Source organism: Trichomycterus rosablanca, chromosome 23, assembly GCF_030014385.1.
Source record: "Trichomycterus rosablanca isolate fTriRos1 chromosome 23, fTriRos1.hap1, whole genome shotgun sequence".
NCBI lineage: Eukaryota > Metazoa > Chordata > Actinopteri > Siluriformes > Trichomycteridae > Trichomycterus > Trichomycterus rosablanca.
This window is the reverse complement of record NC_086010.1, coordinates 215001-240000: the sequence shown is the minus strand read 5'-3', so window position 1 is coordinate 240000 and position 25000 is coordinate 215001. Positions and strand designations below refer to the sequence as shown.

Genomic DNA, 25000 nt, shown 5'->3' with positions numbered 1-25000 from the left:
AGTGTGTGTAATAATGAGTGTGTGTAATAACGTTTGTGTGTGTGTGTGTATAACGTGTGTGTAATAATGAGTGTGTGTAATAATGAGTGTGTATAACGTGTGTGTAATAATGAGTGTGTATAATAATGAGTGTGTGTAATAATGTGTGTGTGTGTGTGTATAACGTGTGTGTAATAATGTGTGTGTGTGTGTATAACGTGTGTGTAATAATGAGTGTGTGTGTGTGTATAACGTGTGTGTAATAATGAATGTGTGTAATAATGAGTGTGTGTAATAATGTGTGTGTGTGTGTGTATAACGTGTGTGTAATAATGTGTGTGTGTAATAATGAGTGTGTGTAATAATGAGTGTGTGTGTGTGTGTATAACGTGTGTGTAATAATGAGTGTGTGTAATAATGAGTGTGTGTGTGTGTATAACGTGTTTGTAATAATGAGTGTGTGTAATGAGTGTGTGTAATAATGAGTGTGTGTAATAATGAGTGTGTGTGTATAACGTGTGTGTAATAATGGGTGTGTGTGTGTGTATAACGTGTGTGTAATAATGAGTGTGTGTGTGTGTATAACGTGTGTGTAATAATGAGTGTGTGTGTGTGTGTATAACGTGTGTAATAATGAGTGTGTGTAATAATGAGTGTGTGTGTATAACGTGTGTGTAATAATGAGTATGTAATAACGTGTGTGTGTATAACGTGTGTGTAATAATGAGTGTGTAATAATGAGTGTGTGTGTATAACGTGTGTGTAATAATGAGTGTGTGTAATAATGAGTGTGTGTGTGTGTATAACGTGTGTAATAATGAGTGTGTGTAATAATGAGTGTGTGTGTGTGTATAACGTGTGTAATAATGAGTGTGTGTAATAATGAGTGTGTGTGTATAACGTGTGTGTAATAATGAGTATGTAATAACGTGTGTGTATAACGTGTGTGTAATAATGAGTGTGTAATAATGAGTGTGTGTGTATAACGTGTGTGTAATAATGAGTGTGTGTAATAATGAGTGTGTGTGTATAACGTGTGTGTAATAATGTGTGTGTGTGTGTATAACGTGTGTGTAATAATGAGTGTGTGTGTGTGTATAACGTGTGTGTAATAATGTGTGTGTAATAATGAGTGTGTGTAATAATGAGTGTGTGTGTATAACGTGTGTGTAATAATGAGTGTGTAATAATGAGTGTGTGTGTATAACGTGTGTGTAATAATGAGTGTGTGTGTGTGTATAACGTGTGTGTAATAATGTGTGTGTGTGTGTGTATAACGTGTGTGTAATAATGAGTGTGTGTAATAATGAGTGTGTGTGTATAACGTGTGTGTAATAATGAGTGTGTGTGTGTGTATAACGTGTGTGTAATAATGTGTGTGTGTGTGTGTATAACGTGTGTGTAATAATGAGTGTGTGTAATAATGAGTGTGTGTGTATAACGTGTGTGTAATAATGAGTGTGTGTGTGTGTATAACGTGTGTGTAATAATGTGTGTGTGTGTGTGTATAACGTGTGTGTAATAATGAGTGTGTGTAATAATGAGTGTGTGTGTATAACGTGTGTGTAATAATGAGTGTGTGTGTGTGTATAACGTGTGTGTAATAATGTGTGTGTGTGTGTGTATAACGTGTGTGTAATAATGAGTGTGTGTAATAATGAGTGTGTGTGTATAACGTGTGTGTAATAATGAGTGTGTAATAATGAGTGTGTGTGTATAACGTGTGTGTAATAATGAGTGTGTGTGTGTGTATAACGTGTGTGTAATAATGAGTGTGTGTAACAATGAGTGTGTGTGTATAACGTGTGTGTAATAATGAGTGTGTGTAATAATGAGTGTGTGTGTATAACGTGTGTGTAATAATGAGTGTGTAATAATGAGTGTGTGTGTATAACGTGTGTGTAATAATGAGTGTGTGTGTATAACGTGTGTGTAATAATGAGTGTGTGTAATAATGAGTGTGTGTGTATAACGTGTGTGTAATAATGAGTGTGTGTGTGTGTATAACGTGTGTGTAATAATGAGTGTGTGTAACAATGAGTGTGTGTGTATAACGTGTGTGTAATAATGAGTGTGTGTAATAATGAGTGTGTGTGTATAACGTGTGTGTAATAATGAGTGTGTAATAATGAGTGTGTGTGTATAACGTGTGTGTAATAATGAGTGTGTGTGTGTGTATAACGTGTGTGTAATAATGAGTGTGTGTAACAATGAGTGTGTGTGTATAACGTGTGTGTAATAATGAGTGTGTATAATAATGAGTGTGTGTGTATAACGTGTGTGTAATAATGAGTGTGTAATAATGAGTGTGTGTGTATAACGTGTGTGTAATAATGAGTGTGTGTGTATAACGTGTGTGTAATAATGAGTGTGTGTGTGTGTATAACGTGTGTGTAATAATGAGTGTGTGTAACAATGAGTGTGTGTGTATAACGTGTGTGTAATAATGAGTGTGTGTAATAATGAGTGTGTGTGTATAACGTGTGTGTAATAATGAGTGTGTGTGTATAACGTGTGTGTAATAATGTGTGTGTGTGTGTATAACGTGTGTGTAATAATGAGTGTGTGTAACAATGAGTGTGTGTGTATAACGTGTGTGTAATAATGAGTGTGTGTGTGTGTATAACATGTGTGTAATAATGAGTGTGTGTAATAATGAGTGTGTGTGTATAACGTGTGTGTAATAATGAGTGTGTGTAATAATGAGTGTGTGTGTATAACGTGTGTGTAATAATGAGTGTGTGTGTGTGTATAACGTGTGTGTAATAATGAGTGTATGTGTATAACGTGTGTGTAATAATGAGTGTGTGTGTGTGTATAACGTGTGTGTAATAATGAGTGTGTGTAATAATGAGTGTGTGTGTATAACGTGTGTGTAATAATGAGTGTGTGTGTTTGTATAACGTGTGTAATAATGAGTGTGTGTAATAATGAGTGTGTGTAATAATGTGTGTGTGTGTGTATAACGTGTGTGTAATAATGAGTGTGTAATAACGTGTGTGTGTATAACGTGTGTGTAATAATGAGTGTGTGTAATAATGTGTGTGTGTGTGTATAACGTGTGTGTAATAATGAGTGTGTGTGTGGGTGTATAACGTGTGTGTAATAATGTGTGTGTGTGTGTGTATAACGAGTGTGTAATAATGAGTGTGTGTAATAATGTGTGTGTGTGTGTGTGTGTGTATAACGAGTGTGTAATAATGAGTGTGTGTAATAATGAGTGTGTGTGTGTGTATAACGTGTGTGTAATAATGAGTGTGTGTGTATAACGTGTGTGTAATAATGAGTGTGTGTGTGTGTATAACGTGTGTGTAATAATGAGTGTGTGTGTGTGTATAACGTGTGTGTAATAATGAGTGTGTGTGTGTGTATAACGTGTGTGTAATAATGAGTGTGTGTAATAATGAGTGTGTGTGTATAACGTGTGTGTAATAATGAGTGTGTAATAATGAGTGTGTGTGTATAACGTGTGTGTAATAATGAGTGTGTGTGTATAACGTGTGTGTAATAATGAGTGTGTGTGTGTGTATAACGTGTGTGTAATAATGAGTGTGTGTAACAATGAGTGTGTGTGTATAACGTGTGTGTAATAATGAGTGTGTGTAATAATGAGTGTGTGTGTATAACGTGTGTGTAATAATGAGTGTGTGTGTATAACGTGTGTGTAATAATGAGTGTGTGTGTGTGTATAACGTGTGTGTAATAATGAGTGTGTGTAACAATGAGTGTGTGTGTATAACGTGTGTGTAATAATGAGTGTGTGTGTGTGTATAACATGTGTGTAATAATGAGTGTGTGTAATAATGAGTGTGTGTGTATAACGTGTGTGTAATAATGAGTGTGTGTAATAATGAGTGTGTGTGTATAACGTGTGTGTAATAATGAGTGTGTGTGTGTGTATAACGTGTGTGTAATAATGAGTGTGTGTGTATAACGTGTGTGTAATAATGAGTGTGTGTGTGTGTATAACGTGTGTGTAATAATGTGTGTGTGTATAACGTGTGTGTAATAATGAGTGTGTGTGTTTGTATAACGTGTGTAATAATGAGTGTGTGTAATAATGAGTGTGTGTAATAATGTGTGTGTGTGTGTATAACGTGTGTGTAATAATGAGTGTGTAATAACGTGTGTGTGTATAACGTGTGTGTAATAATGAGTGTGTGTAATAATGTGTGTGTGTGTATAACGTGTGTGTAATAATGAGTGTGTGTGTGGGTGTATAACGAGTGTGTAATAATGAGTGTGTGTAATAATGTGTGTGTGTGTGTGTATAACGAGTGTGTAATAATGAGTGTGTGTAATAATGTGTGTGTGTGTGTGTGTGTGTATAACGAGTGTGTAATAATGAGTGTGTGTAATAATGAGTGTGTGTGTGTGTGTGTGTGTATAACGTGTGTGTAATAATGAGTGTGTGTAATAATGTGTGTGTAATAATGAGTGTAATAATGAGTGTGTGTAATAATGTGTGTGTGTGTATAACGTGTGTGTAATAATGAGTGTGTGTGTGTGTATAACGTGTGTGTAATAATGAGTGTGTAATAATGAGTGTGTGTGTGTGTGTGTGTATAACGTGTGTGTAATAATGAGTGTGTGTAATAATGTGTGTGTGTATAACGTGTGTGTAATAATGAGTATGTAATAACGTGTGTGTGTATAACGTGTGTGTAATAATGAGTGTGTAATAATGAGTGTGTGTGTATAACGTGTGTGTAATAATGAGTGTGTGTAATAATGAGTGTGTGTGTGTGTATAACGTGTGTAATAATGAGTGTGTGTAATAATGAGTGTGTGTGTGTGTATAACGTGTGTAATAATGAGTGTGTGTAATAATGAGTGTGTGTGTATAACGTGTGTGTAATAATGAGTATGTAATAACGTGTGTGTATAACGTGTGTGTAATAATGAGTGTGTAATAATGAGTGTGTGTGTATAACGTGTGTGTAATAATGTGTGTGTGTGTGTATAACGTGTGTGTAATAATGAGTGTGTGTGTGTGTATAACGTGTGTGTAATAATGAGTGTGTGTAATAATGAGTGTGTGTGTGTGTATAACGTGTGTAATAATGAGTGTGTGTAATAATGAGTGTGTGTGTATAACGTGTGTGTAATAATGAGTATGTAATAACGTGTGTGTATAACGTGTGTGTAATAATGAGTGTGTGTAATAATGAGTGTGTGTGTATAACGTGTGTGTAATAATGTGTGTGTGTGTGTATAACGTGTGTGTAATAATGAGTGTGTGTGTGTGTATAACGTGTGTGTAATAATGTGTGTGTAATAATGAGTGTGTGTAATAATGAGTGTGTGTGTATAACGTGTGTGTAATAATGAGTGTGTAATAATGAGTGTGTGTGTATAACGTGTGTGTAATAATGAGTGTGTGTGTGTGTATAACGTGTGTGTAATAATGTGTGTGTGTGTGTGTATAACGTGTGTGTAATAATGAGTGTGTGTAATAATGAGTGTGTGTGTATAACGTGTGTGTAATAATGAGTGTGTGTGTGTGTATAACGTGTGTGTAATAATGTGTGTGTGTGTGTGTATAACGTGTGTGTAATAATGAGTGTGTGTAATAATGAGTGTGTGTGTATAACGTGTGTGTAATAATGAGTGTGTGTGTGTGTATAACGTGTGTGTAATAATGTGTGTGTGTGTGTGTATAACGTGTGTGTAATAATGAGTGTGTGTAATAATGAGTGTGTGTGTATAACGTGTGTGTAATAATGAGTGTGTGTGTGTGTATAACGTGTGTGTAATAATGTGTGTGTGTGTGTGTATAACGTGTGTGTAATAATGAGTGTGTGTAATAATGAGTGTGTGTGTATAACGTGTGTGTAATAATGAGTGTGTAATAATGAGTGTGTGTGTATAACGTGTGTGTAATAATGAGTGTGTGTGTGTGTATAACGTGTGTGTAATAATGAGTGTGTGTAACAATGAGTGTGTGTGTATAACGTGTGTGTAATAATGAGTGTGTGTAATAATGAGTGTGTGTGTATAACGTGTGTGTAATAATGAGTGTGTAATAATGAGTGTGTGTGTATAACGTGTGTGTAATAATGAGTGTGTGTGTATAACGTGTGTGTAATAATGAGTGTGTGTAATAATGAGTGTGTGTGTATAACGTGTGTGTAATAATGAGTGTGTGTGTGTGTATAACGTGTGTGTAATAATGTGTGTGTAACAATGAGTGTGTGTGTATAACGTGTGTGTAATAATGAGTGTGTGTAATAATGAGTGTGTGTGTATAACGTGTGTGTAATAATGAGTGTGTAATAATGAGTGTGTGTGTATAACGTGTGTGTAATAATGAGTGTGTGTGTGTGTATAACGTGTGTGTAATAATGAGTGTGTGTAACAATGAGTGTGTGTGTATAACGTGTGTGTAATAATGAGTGTGTGTAATAATGAGTGTGTGTGTATAACGTGTGTGTAATAATGAGTGTGTAATAATGAGTGTGTGTGTATAACGTGTGTGTAATAATGAGTGTGTGTGTATAACGTGTGTGTAATAATGAGTGTGTGTGTGTGTATAACGTGTGTGTAATAATGAGTGTGTGTAACAATGAGTGTGTGTGTATAACGTGTGTGTAATAATGAGTGTGTGTAATAATGAGTGTGTGTGTATAACGTGTGTGTAATAATGAGTGTGTGTGTGTGTATAACGTGTGTGTAATAATGAGTGTGTGTAACAATGAGTGTGTGTGTATAACGTGTGTGTAATAATGAGTGTGTGTAATAATGAGTGTGTGTGTATAACGTGTGTGTAATAATGAGTGTGTGTGTATAACGTGTGTGTAATAATGAGTGTGTGTGTGTGTATAACGTGTGTGTAATAATGAGTGTGTGTAACAATGAGTGTGTGTGTATAACGTGTGTGTAATAATGAGTGTGTGTGTGTGTATAACATGTGTGTAATAATGAGTGTGTGTAATAATGAGTGTGTGTGTATAACGTGTGTGTAATAATGAGTGTGTGTAATAATGAGTGTGTGTGTATAACGTGTGTGTAATAATGAGTGTGTGTGTGTGTATAACGTGTGTGTAATAATGAGTGTGTGTGTATAACGTGTGTGTAATAATGAGTGTGTGTGTGTGTATAACGTGTGTGTAATAATGAGTGTGTGTAATAATGAGTGTGTGTGTATAACGTGTGTGTAATAATGAGTGTGTGTGTTTGTATAACGTGTGTAATAATGAGTGTGTGTAATAATGAGTGTGTGTAATAATGTGTGTGTGTGTGTATAACGTGTGTGTAATAATGAGTGTGTAATAACGTGTGTGTGTATAACGTGTGTGTAATAATGAGTGTGTGTAATAATGTGTGTGTGTGTATAACGTGTGTGTAATAATGAGTGTGTGTGTGGTGTATAACGTGTGTGTAATAATGTGTGTTGTGTGTGTGTATAACGAGTGTGTAATAATGAGTGTGTGTAATAATGTGTGTGTGTGTGTGTGTGTGTATAACGAGTGTGTAATAATGAGTGTGTGTAATAATGAGTGTGTGTGTGTGTATAACGTGTGTGTAATAATGAGTGTGTGTGTATAACGTGTGTGTAATAATGAGTGTGTGTGTGTGTATAACGTGTGTGTAATAATGAGTGTGTGTGTGTGTATAACGTGTGTGTAATAATGAGTGTGTGTGTGTGTATAACGTGTGTGTAATAATGAGTGTGTGTAATAATGAGTGTGTGTGTATAACGTGTGTGTAATAATGAGTGTGTAATAATGAGTGTGTGTGTATAACGTGTGTGTAATAATGAGTGTGTGTGTATAACGTGTGTGTAATAATGAGTGTGTGTGTGTGTATAACGTGTGTGTAATAATGAGTGTGTGTAACAATGAGTGTGTGTGTATAACGTATGTGTAATAATGAGTGTGTGTGTATAACGTGTGTGTAATAATGAGTGTGTAATAATGAGTGTGTGTGTATAACGTGTGTGTAATAATGAGTGTGTGTGTATAACGTGTGTGTAATAATGTGTGTGTGTGTGTGTATAACGTGTGTGTAATAATGAGTGTGTGTAATAATGAGTGTGTGTGTATAACGTGTGTGTAATAATGAGTGTGTGTGTGTGTATAACGTGTGTGTAATAATGTGTGTGTGTGTGTGTATAACGTGTGTGTAATAATGAGTGTGTGTAATAATGAGTGTGTGTGTATAACGTGTGTGTAATAATGAGTGTGTAATAATGAGTGTGTGTGTATAACGTGTGTGTAATAATGAGTGTGTGTGTGTGTATAACGTGTGTGTAATAATGAGTGTGTGTAACAATGAGTGTGTGTGTATAACGTGTGTGTAATAATGAGTGTGTGTAATAATGAGTGTGTGTGTATAACGTGTGTGTAATAATGAGTGTGTAATAATGAGTGTGTGTGTATAACGTGTGTGTAATAATGAGTGTGTGTGTATAACGTGTGTGTAATAATGAGTGTGTGTAATAATGAGTGTGTGTGTATAACGTGTGTGTAATAATGAGTGTGTGTGTGTGTATAACGTGTGTGTAATAATGAGTGTGTGTAACAATGAGTGTGTGTGTATAACGTGTGTGTAATAATGAGTGTGTGTAATAATGAGTGTGTGTGTATAACGTGTGTGTAATAATGAGTGTGTAATAATGAGTGTGTGTGTATAACGTGTGTGTAATAATGAGTGTGTGTGTGTGTATAACGTGTGTGTAATAATGAGTGTGTGTAACAATGAGTGTGTGTGTATAACGTGTGTGTAATAATGAGTGTGTATAATAATGAGTGTGTGTGTATAACGTGTGTGTAATAATGAGTGTGTAATAATGAGTGTGTGTGTATAACGTGTGTGTAATAATGAGTGTGTGTGTATAACGTGTGTGTAATAATGAGTGTGTGTGTGTGTATAACGTGTGTGTAATAATGAGTGTGTGTAACAATGAGTGTGTGTGTATAACGTGTGTGTAATAATGAGTGTGTGTAATAATGAGTGTGTGTGTATAACGTGTGTGTAATAATGAGTGTGTGTGTATAACGTGTGTGTAATAATGTGTGTGTGTGTGTATAACGTGTGTGTAATAATGAGTGTGTGTAACAATGAGTGTGTGTGTATAACGTGTGTGTAATAATGAGTGTGTGTGTGTGTATAACATGTGTGTAATAATGAGTGTGTGTAATAATGAGTGTGTGTGTATAACGTGTGTGTAATAATGAGTGTGTGTAATAATGAGTGTGTGTGTATAACGTGTGTGTAATAATGAGTGTGTGTGTGTGTATAACGTGTGTGTAATAATGAGTGTATGTGTATAACGTGTGTGTAATAATGAGTGTGTGTGTGTGTATAACGTGTGTGTAATAATGAGTGTGTGTAATAATGAGTGTGTGTGTATAACGTGTGTGTAATAATGAGTGTGTGTGTTTGTATAACGTGTGTAATAATGAGTGTGTGTAATAATGAGTGTGTGTAATAATGTGTGTGTGTGTGTATAACGTGTGTGTAATAATGAGTGTGTAATAACGTGTGTGTGTATAACGTGTGTGTAATAATGAGTGTGTGTAATAATGTGTGTGTGTGTGTATAACGTGTGTGTAATAATGAGTGTGTGTGTGGGTGTATAACGTGTGTGTAATAATGTGTGTGTGTGTGTGTATAACGAGTGTGTAATAATGAGTGTGTGTAATAATGTGTGTGTGTGTGTGTGTGTGTATAACGAGTGTGTAATAATGAGTGTGTGTAATAATGAGTGTGTGTGTGTGTATAACGTGTGTGTAATAATGAGTGTGTGTGTATAACGTGTGTGTAATAATGAGTGTGTGTGTGTGTATAACGTGTGTGTAATAATGAGTGTGTGTGTGTGTATAACGTGTGTGTAATAATGAGTGTGTGTGTGTGTATAACGTGTGTGTAATAATGAGTGTGTGTAATAATGAGTGTGTGTGTATAACGTGTGTGTAATAATGAGTGTGTAATAATGAGTGTGTGTGTATAACGTGTGTGTAATAATGAGTGTGTGTGTATAACGTGTGTGTAATAATGAGTGTGTGTGTGTGTATAACGTGTGTGTAATAATGAGTGTGTGTAACAATGAGTGTGTGTGTATAACGTGTGTGTAATAATGAGTGTGTGTAATAATGAGTGTGTGTGTATAACGTGTGTGTAATAATGAGTGTGTGTGTATAACGTGTGTGTAATAATGAGTGTGTGTGTGTGTATAACGTGTGTGTAATAATGAGTGTGTGTAACAATGAGTGTGTGTGTATAACGTGTGTGTAATAATGAGTGTGTGTGTGTGTATAACATGTGTGTAATAATGAGTGTGTGTAATAATGAGTGTGTGTGTATAACGTGTGTGTAATAATGAGTGTGTGTAATAATGAGTGTGTGTGTATAACGTGTGTGTAATAATGAGTGTGTGTGTGTGTATAACGTGTGTGTAATAATGAGTGTGTGTGTATAACGTGTGTGTAATAATGAGTGTGTGTGTGTGTATAACGTGTGTGTAATAATGTGTGTGTGTATAACGTGTGTGTAATAATGAGTGTGTGTGTTTGTATAACGTGTGTAATAATGAGTGTGTGTAATAATGAGTGTGTGTAATAATGTGTGTGTGTGTGTATAACGTGTGTGTAATAATGAGTGTGTAATAACGTGTGTGTGTATAACGTGTGTGTAATAATGAGTGTGTGTAATAATGTGTGTGTGTGTATAACGTGTGTGTAATAATGAGTGTGTGTGTGGGTGTATAACGAGTGTGTAATAATGAGTGTGTGTAATAATGTGTGTGTGTGTGTGTATAACGAGTGTGTAATAATGAGTGTGTGTAATAATGTGTGTGTGTGTGTGTGTGTGTATAACGAGTGTGTAATAATGAGTGTGTGTAATAATGAGTGTGTGTGTGTGTGTGTGTGTATAACGTGTGTGTAATAATGAGTGTGTGTAATAATGTGTGTGTAATAATGAGTGTAATAATGAGTGTGTGTAATAATGTGTGTGTGTGTATAACGTGTGTGTAATAATGAGTGTGTGTGTGTGTATAACGTGTGTGTAATAATGAGTGTGTAATAATGAGTGTGTGTGTGTGTGTGTGTATAACGTGTGTGTAATAATGAGTGTGTGTAATAATGTGTGTGTGTATAACGTGTGTGTAATAATGAGTATGTAATAACGTGTGTGTGTATAACGTGTGTGTAATAATGAGTGTGTAATAATGAGTGTGTGTGTATAACGTGTGTGTAATAATGAGTGTGTGTAATAATGAGTGTGTGTGTGTGTATAACGTGTGTAATAATGAGTGTGTGTAATAATGAGTGTGTGTGTGTGTATAACGTGTGTAATAATGAGTGTGTGTAATAATGAGTGTGTGTGTATAACGTGTGTGTAATAATGAGTATGTAATAACGTGTGTGTATAACGTGTGTGTAATAATGAGTGTGTAATAATGAGTGTGTGTGTATAACGTGTGTGTAATAATGTGTGTGTGTGTGTATAACGTGTGTGTAATAATGAGTGTGTGTGTGTGTATAACGTGTGTGTAATAATGAGTGTGTGTAATAATGAGTGTGTGTGTGTGTATAACGTGTGTAATAATGAGTGTGTGTAATAATGAGTGTGTGTGTATAACGTGTGTGTAATAATGAGTATGTAATAACGTGTGTGTATAACGTGTGTGTAATAATGAGTGTGTGTAATAATGAGTGTGTGTGTATAACGTGTGTGTAATAATGTGTGTGTGTGTGTATAACGTGTGTGTAATAATGAGTGTGTGTGTGTGTATAACGTGTGTGTAATAATGTGTGTGTAATAATGAGTGTGTGTAATAATGAGTGTGTGTGTATAACGTGTGTGTAATAATGAGTGTGTAATAATGAGTGTGTGTGTATAACGTGTGTGTAATAATGAGTGTGTGTGTGTGTATAACGTGTGTGTAATAATGTGTGTGTGTGTGTGTATAACGTGTGTGTAATAATGAGTGTGTGTAATAATGAGTGTGTGTGTATAACGTGTGTGTAATAATGAGTGTGTGTGTGTGTATAACGTGTGTGTAATAATGTGTGTGTGTGTGTGTATAACGTGTGTGTAATAATGAGTGTGTGTAATAATGAGTGTGTGTGTATAACGTGTGTGTAATAATGAGTGTGTGTGTGTGTATAACGTGTGTGTAATAATGTGTGTGTGTGTGTGTATAACGTGTGTGTAATAATGAGTGTGTGTAATAATGAGTGTGTGTGTATAACGTGTGTGTAATAATGAGTGTGTGTGTGTGTATAACGTGTGTGTAATAATGTGTGTGTGTGTGTGTATAACGTGTGTGTAATAATGAGTGTGTGTAATAATGAGTGTGTGTGTATAACGTGTGTGTAATAATGAGTGTGTAATAATGAGTGTGTGTGTATAACGTGTGTGTAATAATGAGTGTGTGTGTGTGTATAACGTGTGTGTAATAATGAGTGTGTGTAACAATGAGTGTGTGTGTATAACGTGTGTGTAATAATGAGTGTGTGTAATAATGAGTGTGTGTGTATAACGTGTGTGTAATAATGAGTGTGTAATAATGAGTGTGTGTGTATAACGTGTGTGTAATAATGAGTGTGTGTGTATAACGTGTGTGTAATAATGAGTGTGTGTAATAATGAGTGTGTGTGTATAACGTGTGTGTAATAATGAGTGTGTGTGTGTGTATAACGTGTGTGTAATAATGTGTGTGTAACAATGAGTGTGTGTGTATAACGTGTGTGTAATAATGAGTGTGTGTAATAATGAGTGTGTGTGTATAACGTGTGTGTAATAATGAGTGTGTAATAATGAGTGTGTGTGTATAACGTGTGTGTAATAATGAGTGTGTGTGTGTGTATAACGTGTGTGTAATAATGAGTGTGTGTAACAATGAGTGTGTGTGTATAACGTGTGTGTAATAATGAGTGTGTGTAATAATGAGTGTGTGTGTATAACGTGTGTGTAATAATGAGTGTGTAATAATGAGTGTGTGTGTATAACGTGTGTGTAATAATGAGTGTGTGTGTATAACGTGTGTGTAATAATGAGTGTGTGTGTGTGTATAACGTGTGTGTAATAATGAGTGTGTGTAACAATGAGTGTGTGTGTATAACGTGTGTGTAATAATGAGTGTGTGTAATAATGAGTGTGTGTGTATAACGTGTGTGTAATAATGAGTGTGTGTGTGTGTATAACGTGTGTGTAATAATGAGTGTGTGTAACAATGAGTGTGTGTGTATAACGTGTGTGTAATAATGAGTGTGTGTAATAATGAGTGTGTGTGTATAACGTGTGTGTAATAATGAGTGTGTGTGTATAACGTGTGTGTAATAATGAGTGTGTGTGTGTGTATAACGTGTGTGTAATAATGAGTGTGTGTAACAATGAGTGTGTGTGTATAACGTGTGTGTAATAATGAGTGTGTGTGTGTGTATAACATGTGTGTAATAATGAGTGTGTGTAATAATGAGTGTGTGTGTATAACGTGTGTGTAATAATGAGTGTGTGTAATAATGAGTGTGTGTGTATAACGTGTGTGTAATAATGAGTGTGTGTGTGTGTATAACGTGTGTGTAATAATGAGTGTGTGTGTATAACGTGTGTGTAATAATGAGTGTGTGTGTGTGTATAACGTGTGTGTAATAATGAGTGTGTGTAATAATGAGTGTGTGTGTATAACGTGTGTGTAATAATGAGTGTGTGTGTTTGTATAACGTGTGTAATAATGAGTGTGTGTAATAATGAGTGTGTGTAATAATGTGTGTGTGTGTGTATAACGTGTGTGTAATAATGAGTGTGTAATAACGTGTGTGTGTATAACGTGTGTGTAATAATGAGTGTGTGTAATAATGTGTGTGTGTGTGTATAACGTGTGTGTAATAATGAGTGTGTGTGTGGGTGTATAACGTGTGTGTAATAATGTGTGTGTGTGTGTGTGTATAACGAGTGTGTAATAATGAGTGTGTGTAATAATGTGTGTGTGTGTGTGTGTGTGTATAACGAGTGTGTAATAATGAGTGTGTGTAATAATGAGTGTGTGTGTGTGTATAACGTGTGTGTAATAATGAGTGTGTGTGTATAACGTGTGTGTAATAATGAGTGTGTGTGTGTGTATAACGTGTGTGTAATAATGAGTGTGTGTGTGTGTATAACGTGTGTGTAATAATGAGTGTGTGTGTGTGTATAACGTGTGTGTAATAATGAGTGTGTGTAATAATGAGTGTGTGTGTATAACGTGTGTGTAATAATGAGTGTGTAATAATGAGTGTGTGTGTATAACGTGTGTGTAATAATGAGTGTGTGTGTATAACGTGTGTGTAATAATGAGTGTGTGTGTGTGTATAACGTGTGTGTAATAATGAGTGTGTGTAACAATGAGTGTGTGTGTATAACGTATGTGTAATAATGAGTGTGTGTGTATAACGTGTGTGTAATAATGAGTGTGTGTGTATAACGTGTGTGTAATAATGAGTGTGTGTGTGTGTATAACGTGTGTGTAATAATGAGTGTGTGTAACAATGAGTGTGTGTGTATAACGTGTGTGTAATAATGAGTGTGTGTGTGTGTATAACATGTGTGTAATAATGAGTGTGTGTAATAATGAGTGTGTGTGTATAACGTGTGTGTAATAATGAGTGTGTGTAATAATGAGTGTGTGTGTATAACGTGTGTGTAATAATGAGTGTGTGTGTGTGTATAACGTGTGTGTAATAATGAGTGTGTGTGTATAACGTGTGTGTAATAATGAGTGTGTGTGTGTGTATAACGTGTGTGTAATAATGAGTGTGTGTGTATAACGTGTGTGTAATAATGAGTGTGTGTGTTTGTATAACGTGTGTAATAATGAGTGTGTGTAATAATGAGTGTGTGTAATAATGTGTGTGTGTGTGTGTATAACGTGTGTGTAATAATGAGTGTGTAATAACGTGTGTGTGTATAACGTGTGTGTAATAATGAGTGTGTGTAATAATGTGTGTGTGTGTATAACGTGTGTGTAATAATGAGTGTGTGTGTGGGTGTATAACGTGTGTAATAATGTGTGTGTGTGTGTGTATAACGAGTGTGTAATAATGAGTGTGTGTAATAATGTGTGTGTGTGTGTGTGTGTGTATAACGAGTGTGTAATAATGAGTGTGTGTAATAATGAGTGTGTGTGTGTGTGTGTGTGTATAACGTGTGTGTAATAATGAGTGTGTGTAATAATGTGTGTGTAATAATGAGTGTAATAATGAGTGTGTGTAATAATGTGTGTGTGTGTATAACGTGTGTGTAATAATGAGTGTGTGTGTGTGTATAACGTGTGTGTAATAATGAGTGTGTAATAATGAGTGTGTGTGTGTGTGTGTGTAACGTGTGTGTAATAATGAGTGTGTGTAATAATGAGTGTGTGTGTGTGTGTGTGTGTGTGTGTATAACGTGTGTGTAATAATGAGTGTGTGTGTGTGTGTGTGTGTATAACGTGTGTGTAATAATGAGTGTGTAATAACGTGTGTGTGTATAACGTGTGTGTAATAATAAGTGTGTGTAATAATGAGTGTGTGTAATAATGAGTGTGTGTGAGTGTGTGTGTGTGTATAACGTGTGTGTAATAATGAGTGTGTGTAATAATGTGTGTGTGTGTGTGTATAACGTGTGTGTAATAATGAGTGTGTGTGTGTGTATAACGTGTGTGTAATAATGAGTGTGTGTAATAATGTGTGTGTGTGTGTGTGTGTATAACGAGTGTGTGTAATAATGAGTGTGTGTGTGTGTGTGTGTGTGTATAACGTGTGTGTAATAATGAGTGTGTGTAATAATGTGTGTGATAATGAGTGTGTGTGTGTGTATAACGTGTGTGTAATAATGAGTGTGTGTAATAATGAGTGTGTGTGTGTGTATAACGTGTGTGTAATAATGAGTGTGTGTGTGTGTGTGTGTATAACGTGTGTGTAATAATGAGTGTGTGTGTGTGTGTGTATAACGTGTGTGTAATAATGAGTGTGTGTAATAATGAGTGTGTGTGTGTATAACGTGTGTGTAATAATGAGTGTGTGTAATAATGAGTGTGTGTAATAATGAGTGTGTGTGTGTGTATAACGTGTGTGTAATAATGAGTGTGTGTGTGTATAACGTGTGTGTAATAATGAGTGTGTGTAATAATGAGTGTGTGTGTGTGTATAACGTGTGTGTAATAATGAGTGTGTGTAATAATGTGTGTGTGTGTGTATAACGTGTGTGTAATAATGAGTGTGTGTGTGTGTGTGTGTGTGTGTGTGTGTGTGTGTATAACGTGTGTGTAATAATGAGTGTGTGTAATAATGTGTGTGTGTGTGTATAACGTGTGTGTAATAATGAGTGTGTGTAATAATGTGTGTGTGTGTGTATAACGTGTGTGTAATAATGAGTGTGTGTGTGTGTATAACAGGTGTGTAATAATGAGTGTGTGTAATAATGAGTGTGTAATAATGAGTGTGTGTAATAATAAGTGTGTGTGTGTGTGTATAACGTGTGTGTAATAATGAGTGTGTGTGTGTGTGTATAACAGGTGTGTAATAATGAGTGTGTGTAATAATGTGTGTGTAATAATGAGTGTGTGTAATAATGTGTGTGTGTGTGTGTGTATATTGTGTGTGTAATAATGAGTGTGTGTGTGTGTATAACGTGTGTGTAATAATGAGTGTGTGTAATAATGAGTGTGTGTGTGTGTGTGTGTATAACAGGTGTGTAATAATGAGTGTGTGTAATAATGAGTGTGTAATAATGAGTGTGTGTAATAATGAGTGTGTGTGTGTGTGTGTGTGTATAACGTGTGTGTAATAATGAGTGTGTGTGTGTATAACGTGTGTGTAATAACGAGTGTGTGTAATAATGAGTGTGTGTAATAATGAGTGTGTGTAATAATGTGTGTGTAATAATGAGTGTGTGTAATAATGAGTGTGTGTAATAATGAGTGTGTGTAATAATGTGTGTGTAATAATGAGTGTGTGTAATAATGAGTGCGTGTAATAATGTGTGTGTAATAATGAGTGTGTGTAATAATGAGTGTGTGTGTGTGTGTGTGTGTGTGTGTATAACGTGTGTGTAATAATGAGTGTGTGTGTGTATAACGTGTGTGTAATAACGAGTGTGTGTAATAATGAGTGTGTGTAATAATGAGTGTGTGTAATAATGAGTGTGTGTGTGTGTGTGTGTGTATAACGTGTGTAATAATGAGTGTGTGTGTGTGTATAACGTGTGTGTAATAATGAGTGTGTGTGTGTGTATAACAGGTGTGTAATAATGAGTGTGTGTAATAATGAGTGTGTGTAATAATGAGTGTGTGTGTGTGTGTATAACGTGTGTGTAATAATGAGTGTGTGTAATAATGTGTGTAATAATGAGTGTGTGTGTGTGTGTATAACGTGTGTGTAATAATGAGTGTGTGTAATAATGTGTGTGTGTGTGTGTGTGTGTATAACGTGTGTGTAATAATGAGTGTGTGTGTGTATAACGTGTGTGTAATAATGAGTGTGTGTAATAATGAGTGTGTGTAATAATGAGTGTGTGTGTGTGTGTGTATAACGTGTGTAATAATGAGTGTGTGTGTGTGTATAACGTGTGTGTAATAATGAGTGTGTGTAATAATGAGTGTGTGTAATAATGAGTGTGTGTGTGTATAACGTGTGTGTAATAATGTGTGTGTGTAATAATGTGTGTAATAATGAGTGTGTGTGTGTGTGTATAACGTGTGTGTAATAATGAGTGTGTGTAATAATGTGTGTGTGTGTGTGTGTGTATAACGTGTGTGTAATAATGAGTGTGTGTGTGTATAACGTGTGTGTAATAATGAGTGTGTGTAATAATGAGTGTGTGTAATAATGAGTGTGTGTAATGAGTGTGTGTGTGTGTGTGTGTGTGTATAACGTGTGTAATAATGAGTGTGTGTGTGTATAACGTGTGTGTAATAATGAGTGTGTGTAATAATGAGTGTGTGTAATAGAGTGTGTGTGTGTGTGTGTGTGTATAACGTGTGTGTAATAATGAGTGTGTAATAATGTGTGTGTGTGTGTGTGTGTATAACGTGTGTGTAATAATGAGTGTGTGTAATAATGTGTGTGTAATAATGAGTGTGTGTGTGTATAACGTGTGTGTAATAATGAGTGTGTGTAATAATGTGTGTGTAATAATGAGTGTGTGTGTGTATAACGTGTGTGTAATAATGAGTGTGTGTAATAATGTGTGTGTAATAATGAGTGTGTGTAATAATGAGTGTGTGTGTGTATAACGTGTGTGTAATAATTAGTGTGTGTAATAATGTGTGTGTAATAATGAGTGTGTGTAATAATGTGTGTGTAATAATGAGTGTGTGTGTGTGTATAACAGGTGTGTAATAATGAGTGTGTGTAATAATGTGTGTGTAATAATGAGTGTGTGTAATAATGAGTGTGTGTGTGTATAACGTGTGTGTAATAATTAGTGTGTGTAATAATGTGTGTGTAATAATGAGTGTGTGTAATAATGTGTGTGTGTGTATAACGTGTGTGTAATAATGAGTGTGTGTGTGTATAACGTGTGTGTAATAATGAGTGTGTGTGTAATAATGAGTGTGTGTGTAATAATGAGTGTGTGTAATAATGAGTGTGTGTGTGTATAACGTGTGTGTAATAATGAGTGTGTGTGTAATAATGAGTGTGTGTGTAATAATGAGTGTGTGTGTGTATAACGTGTGTGTAATAATGAGTGTGTGTGTGTATAACGTGTGTGTAATAATGAGTGTGTGTAATAATGAGTGTGTGTGTAATAATGAGTGTGTGTGTAATAATGAGTGTGTGTAATAATGAGTGTGTGTGTGTATAACGTGTGTGTAATAATGTGTGTGTGTAATAATGAGTGTGTGATCATGAGTGTGTAATAACGTTTGTGTGTGTGTGTGCAGGTGGTTTTAATATCAGGATCTCTTACAGAATAATAAAATAATACATATTTTATTTCAGCATGTCTCAGCAGTGTCCATCACATCATTATAATATTTATTATTAATGATGAAATAAAGTTGTGAATATTTAATATTTAAAGTTATTGTAACTCGAACATTCTTCATGTTTTGGTTGTAAATAAAGATGTGAAATGTACCTGAATCCACTGTGATGATCATCACTAATCATCTCATCACTACTGAAGGTTCCTGGTGTCACAGCTGGAACAGTGGGTGATGTTCACTCTCTGTATGGAGTTTAGCATGTTCTCCATAGTCCCCTTTACGTTTTCCTTTGTGAGTTTTCCTCTGGTGTGAGTTACTCACTGATGTTTTGTCTGGTTCTGACAGTGTGGCACTGTGACCAGAGTAAGCAGCATGAACACATGAAATAATTACTGGTGTAAACACAAACCTGAGACTCCTGAGCAAATTCTATCATCAATTAACCAACTAATCATCTACATTTATTCTTATTTTTATTTTACACGTGTGTGTGTGTAGATGTGTGTGTGTGTGTAGATGTGTGTGTGTGTGCATGTGTGTAGGTGTGTGTGTAGGTGTGTGCGACAGCATATCTCACTACATCAGAATCACACCTGTCCTGCACACACACACACACACACACACACACGGGAGCGCGCGCTGAGCGGTGCTGCACGCGGCTGGAGCGGGTGAGCGCGCTTATTTATTTATTATTTATTATTATTCACTTTTATTGTCAGATTAAAGATTTAAATATTTAACTGCGTTTATTTAGTGTCATTAATGATTGATTTAACAGGTTTAATATTATAATAATCGCTCCTCGCGCTCTTTTTAACCAAATTATTACATTTATTTCAGCACAATAATGCACGTAATTACAGAAATATATTTATGTTTATTACAGTTATATTTAAATTATACATTTGTGTTTTATTTGTAAAGCGTTTTTACAAATTAGAAAATAATTTACATTTTTATACATGTTTTTAAATGCGCATCATTATAATTATGATTATTATTATTATTTAAACTTTAAAATTCTATAATTGTTTTTATCTGATATAACCGATATAAAACTGAGTTATATTAATTATAGATGTGAAACATTTATAAATGATTAATTTTATAACCACGTGTTTAATAAAAATCATTGTTGAAATGTACATGAGATATTTTCGATCAGAAATAAAAAGGAAACGTTTATTTATAAACTCTTGATTTATATTTAAATCGTATTGATCAGATGGAGCAGTTTTTTGTATTTAATATTTTTATATAAAACTCAAATAGAAGAATTAAATTAAAATAAAGTCAAATTAAAATTAATGTTGTTTATAAAATCCGTTTAATGTATAATAAATGAAACGCGCCTTTCATCACGTCAGATTAATTAAGTAAATCACAATTTATAAATAATAAATACAGTTCTGTAACAATAATAATTATTATTATAATCATAAGTGAGTAAATAAAGCCGTGCGCCCTGTCCGGGGTGTATTTCTGCTTTGTTGTGCTTAGTGTTTCTTGAAAAACCGGATCCACTGCGGCCCTGACCATGATAAAGCGGTGGTACGAAAGGAATAAGAAACCAAGTAAATAAAATAATTATAATTATAATGATGATGAATTTTATTCTCACCTCGTGTCGGTGCCGAGATGAAAGGTTGATTTTATCGGCGGCGCTTTGAAGCTGTCAGTCAGGTGTGAAGCTCCGCCCCCTCATTTGCATAATGAACGTGTGTGTTAGTGTAAGTGGGCGGAGTCAAACCTGCAGCTTAAACCAGATCCCAAATCCTCAGTACACAGACCGGTACTAAACCTGAACCCCTCACACTGATCAGTCCAGGCTTTAGTAAGGAGAGAGTGAGTTAGAGAGAGTGAGTTAGAGAGAGTGAGTGAGTGAATGAGTGAATAAACGGCTCATGTCAGTGTTGGTGCGCTGCAGACGGAACTCACCTGCTCAGGGGTCCGGACTGAACTCTGGAGGACACACCCGGGACTTTTTGGGCGGTAGTGCTGCAGGGATGGCGGGTGATGGAGACACCGATGCTGGAGCGGATCAGTCCAAACCCCCCGCAGCTCCCTTCCAGGATCTTTTATCCACATACGGGCTGGACGGACCCACCGCGACCCCTCCGTACTTCATCCCGAGCTCGTCCGCTCAGAGTCAGGAGGTCACGAGCTCGGCCTCATTCCTGCCGTACCCGAGCCGGAGCGGTGTGAGTGCTGGTCCGGGTTCAGGTGTGTCCAGGTCCGCCGCGTCTCTGCATTACGGCTTCACCTCCCCATCTGCTTCAGCCTCAGCCACGCATGCGCAGTTCGGAGCCGGGTACCAGTTCTACCCGTCTGCGTATGAGGGCACCGTCGGCCAGGTGTGCACGCGCGGGGGTGAGAGGAGGGCTCAGGTGTACCTGTGTAACCGGGCGCTGTGGCTCAAGTTCCACCGACACCAGACCGAGATGATCATCACCAAACAGGGCAGGTGAGTTCTCCTCATCATCACCGTCATCATCATCAGGGCTGACTGGCTATGTGAAGTTTAGTATGTTCTCACTCACTCACAGAAGCATGCAGGTAAACTATCAAATAGAGTGAGTAAGGAGTGGGTGTGATGCTCTGAAGTGAATCGGCTCATTATTTCCAGGCTGTTTTTTGCCTCAAGTCTAGTGTTTTAAGGGCTATAAATGCATGAATGAATAAGATGTAAAGGTGTAAATCTGCACTGCAGCTCCAACATCAAATCTAAATCAAACACACACACACACACACACACACACACACATCACAATATAGAAAAGTTCTGTACAGTAATAAAATCTATAGAGTTTAAATATAAACATTTTTATTCATGGTGTAAATTTGTATTACACCAGATTAATGTACTAACAGTAAAAAAAAAAACAAAGTTATAAAATATAATCTACTATTATAAAATAGGATATTTTAACACAATGTAAAAAATAATATATAGATATGTGATACAGTATAATGATATAAAATATAATATTATAAAATAGATTATTCTAATACAATGTTATATAATATCATGTTAAGTAGTATATGTAATATATGTAGAATATAATGATGTATAATATAATATAATGTTAAAAATGATGTTATATAAAATAATTTTACAGTCTGTGCACCTGATTTAAAGCTTTTTAAACACACTTTATAAAACTTTTAAAATAATTACTGCAGTTTATATCAATAAAACTCTAATAACAGAATCTAAAATTCATATAAGATTTTTATTTCATTTTTAGCTTTAAATAAATTAATAAATAAATAATCTCCCTTAATCAATTATAAAATATATATATATATATATATATATATATACAGTATATATATATATTGTTTATATATTTATATTTATACATTTATAATTGTGTATCTTGTTATTGAAAGACATTCTCACATCACTGTAACAATTTGAATAATTTATATTATTTATTGGTTTATTTTTATTTATTTCCACACTGAGGTTTAGAAGAATCCAGATTTCAGAATGAATGAACTGAATAAACTTTAGTAGAAATAAATTTTGTGTGTTGAGGTTTTTATCACTGAGCTGCTTCTGATTCTCTATAAGATCTAAAAGTCAGAAACATTCAGCGCTGTAATTTATACCTGATAAACCTCAGTAACATTTACACTACTGTCACCATTAATCACAAACTAACCAGTTCATGTTCTAATATACATCACATTCATGTATTTAATATAAATCACTACTTTATTATATTTAAAACTTGTAATATAAATATATATAAATGTATATAAATGTAGACTATTTGAAGAATGTTCTTGTAATGTTTTAGATGAATCCTGTCTGAAAATATTTGGGGTTCTGATCATTTTCTATAAAATAATAATCATAAAAAAGGTTTATAATCATAATTATAGGAACATTTTCTTGATCGTGAAGGTTTTTGTAAAACACTCGGCGGCGGCGGCTCAGTGCCAGGTTACTATTGTGGGGTCCCTGAGCGAGGCCCTTAACCCTCATTGCTTGGATTGTATTTGGTAAAACTGTAAGTAAAAAAAATATTAAAAGTTATTTTAGATTAAAAACAAAAAAAACTAAATTGAAAGTCAAACTGCAGAGAAAATCAGAGCATACATTCAGATTAATTCTGTAAGACGAGGATTTTTGATTCCTCTGCTGGATTATTAATAAAATAAAACACAGATTTTATATTCTAGTGAAGCTGATGTATCAGTATAAATGATTTTATTTAAAATATAAATGAAATAAGGAATTTATTTAGTTTTATAATCTGAGACCCTATTAGATTAGATTCAACTTTATTGTCATTACACATGTACAGTACAAGTACAAGTACAACAAAATGCAGTTTTAATAATAAATACAGAAGAATTCACCACTGCACTGAGATTTACCTGCTTAATACTATCAACATTTATTAAAAATAAAGCAAATGTAAAAAACAGAATCTAAATCTATAAAATATTTGTATTATCTGTTTCTCGTCTTCAGTGTTACTCTGTGAGCTAAAAAATCTACAGATAAAATGATTTAAATGTTCAGGATGTTTAAACAGAATCAGTTTATTTTTCTCTTGAAGTTTTTATTTTATTTATTAAGCACCTGATTAATCTGCTCTGTAACTCACTCATGTTCAGCAGGTGAGAGTTTTACCACTAGAGGGAGCTGTTGTATTATAAGCTTTGCATTAATGACAGAGAATTTATTTAATAATTATAATTTTACACTCGAGAAACTGAACGTTTTAGTTTTTCTGGATATTTAAACTAAACGTAAACTGTGAGGTGTTGATTATCTTTATCTTTCTTTATTCTGCTTTATTTAAATAAATTAATAAATAAGAGCAGACGACTTGTATTTGAGTAATAAACTCACTAAAACTGTCCCATCATTTTAAACACACTGGATCAAATTGTGAGCCCCGTGACTTTACATCACAGACCACTGCGGGGCCCCGGACCCCATGTTGAGATCAGTGGTATGGTCCTGTTACAGAATCGTGTCTTTTTGCCCATTCAAATATGAGCAGCAGAGGGAGCATGGAGGCACAGATAACTAGCATGTTGGTCTTGGCTTTTGTGTTCTTCTGGGAACTTGGATCTGCCCAGAGACGGACAGAGATGGCATGACGACCTTTTCCGGACCGGGCCCCCTGTTTGGACTCATGCATAGCCAAGTGAAGTAGAACAGGAAGCTCTGACCAAATATGGAGAGAGGAAACCAGGAACAGGTGCAGGCAATAAAGGGGGGGGGGGGTGTAAGAACAGGAAGTCATGACCATATAAGAAGAGTGGATGTGCTAGGGGTCAGACAGCCAGCAGAGACAGAACTCTGGAATGTGAAGGTTCTCAGATCTAAACAGGAAGTGTCATCATGTGTTTAATTAATATAAATATTAATGATTATAAAAGTTTAGAGCAGAATCCTGATCATGATTAATATAGACATGATTTCATTATTAAACAACGATCATCTCTGTGTGTGTGTGTGTGTGTGCAGGAGAATGTTTCCCTTCCTGAGCTTCAGTATTTCGGGGTTGAGTGTTTCCTCTCAGTATAACGTTTATGTTGAGATCACACTCGCCGATCCAAATCACTGGAGATTCCAGGGGGGCAAATGGGTCACGTGTGGAAAAGCCGACAACAACCCCCAGGGTAACAAGACTAATATATAAATAATCAATTATTAATAATTATTATTAAAATATAGATTATTATTATTATTATTATTATTATTATATAATATGAATATTTTGCTGTTTTAGGGAATAAAATTTACCTTCATCCAGAATCTCCAAACTCTGGAGCTCACTGGATGAGACAAGAAATTTCATTCGGCAAACTGAAGCTCACCAACAACAAAGGAGCAAATAACCAAAACACACAGGTACACACACACACACACACACACACACATACACACACAGGTACACACACACACACACACACACACACATACACACACAGGTACACACACACACAGGTACGCACACACACACACACACACATACACACACAGGTACACACACACACACACACACACACACATACACACACAGGTACACACACACACACACAGGTACGCACACACACACACACACACACACACATACACACACAGGTACACAC

General features: G+C 35.2%; 1 protein-coding gene across 5 annotated transcripts in view; it reads left to right on the top strand.

Annotated features, from left to right (window-relative positions):
* Positions 1–25000, top strand: part of eomesb (eomesodermin homolog b) — a 37439-nt gene that overhangs the window by 6040 nt on the left and 6399 nt on the right. For 3 of the 5 annotated variants that reach the window (XM_062986066.1, XM_062986064.1, XM_062986065.1), the window contains 4 exons: positions 19376–19545; positions 20805–21341; positions 24372–24526; positions 24637–24758. In XM_062986066.1, the coding sequence (XP_062842136.1) occupies positions 19394–19545; positions 20805–21341; positions 24372–24526; positions 24637–24758 (966 nt within the window). In that variant the 5' untranslated portion in view covers positions 19376–19393. Of the gene's footprint in view, positions 1–19375; positions 19546–20570; positions 21342–24371; positions 24527–24636; positions 24759–25000 lie in introns of those variants that run through there. The other 2 variants (XM_062986068.1, XM_062986067.1) reach the window with 2 other exon arrangements.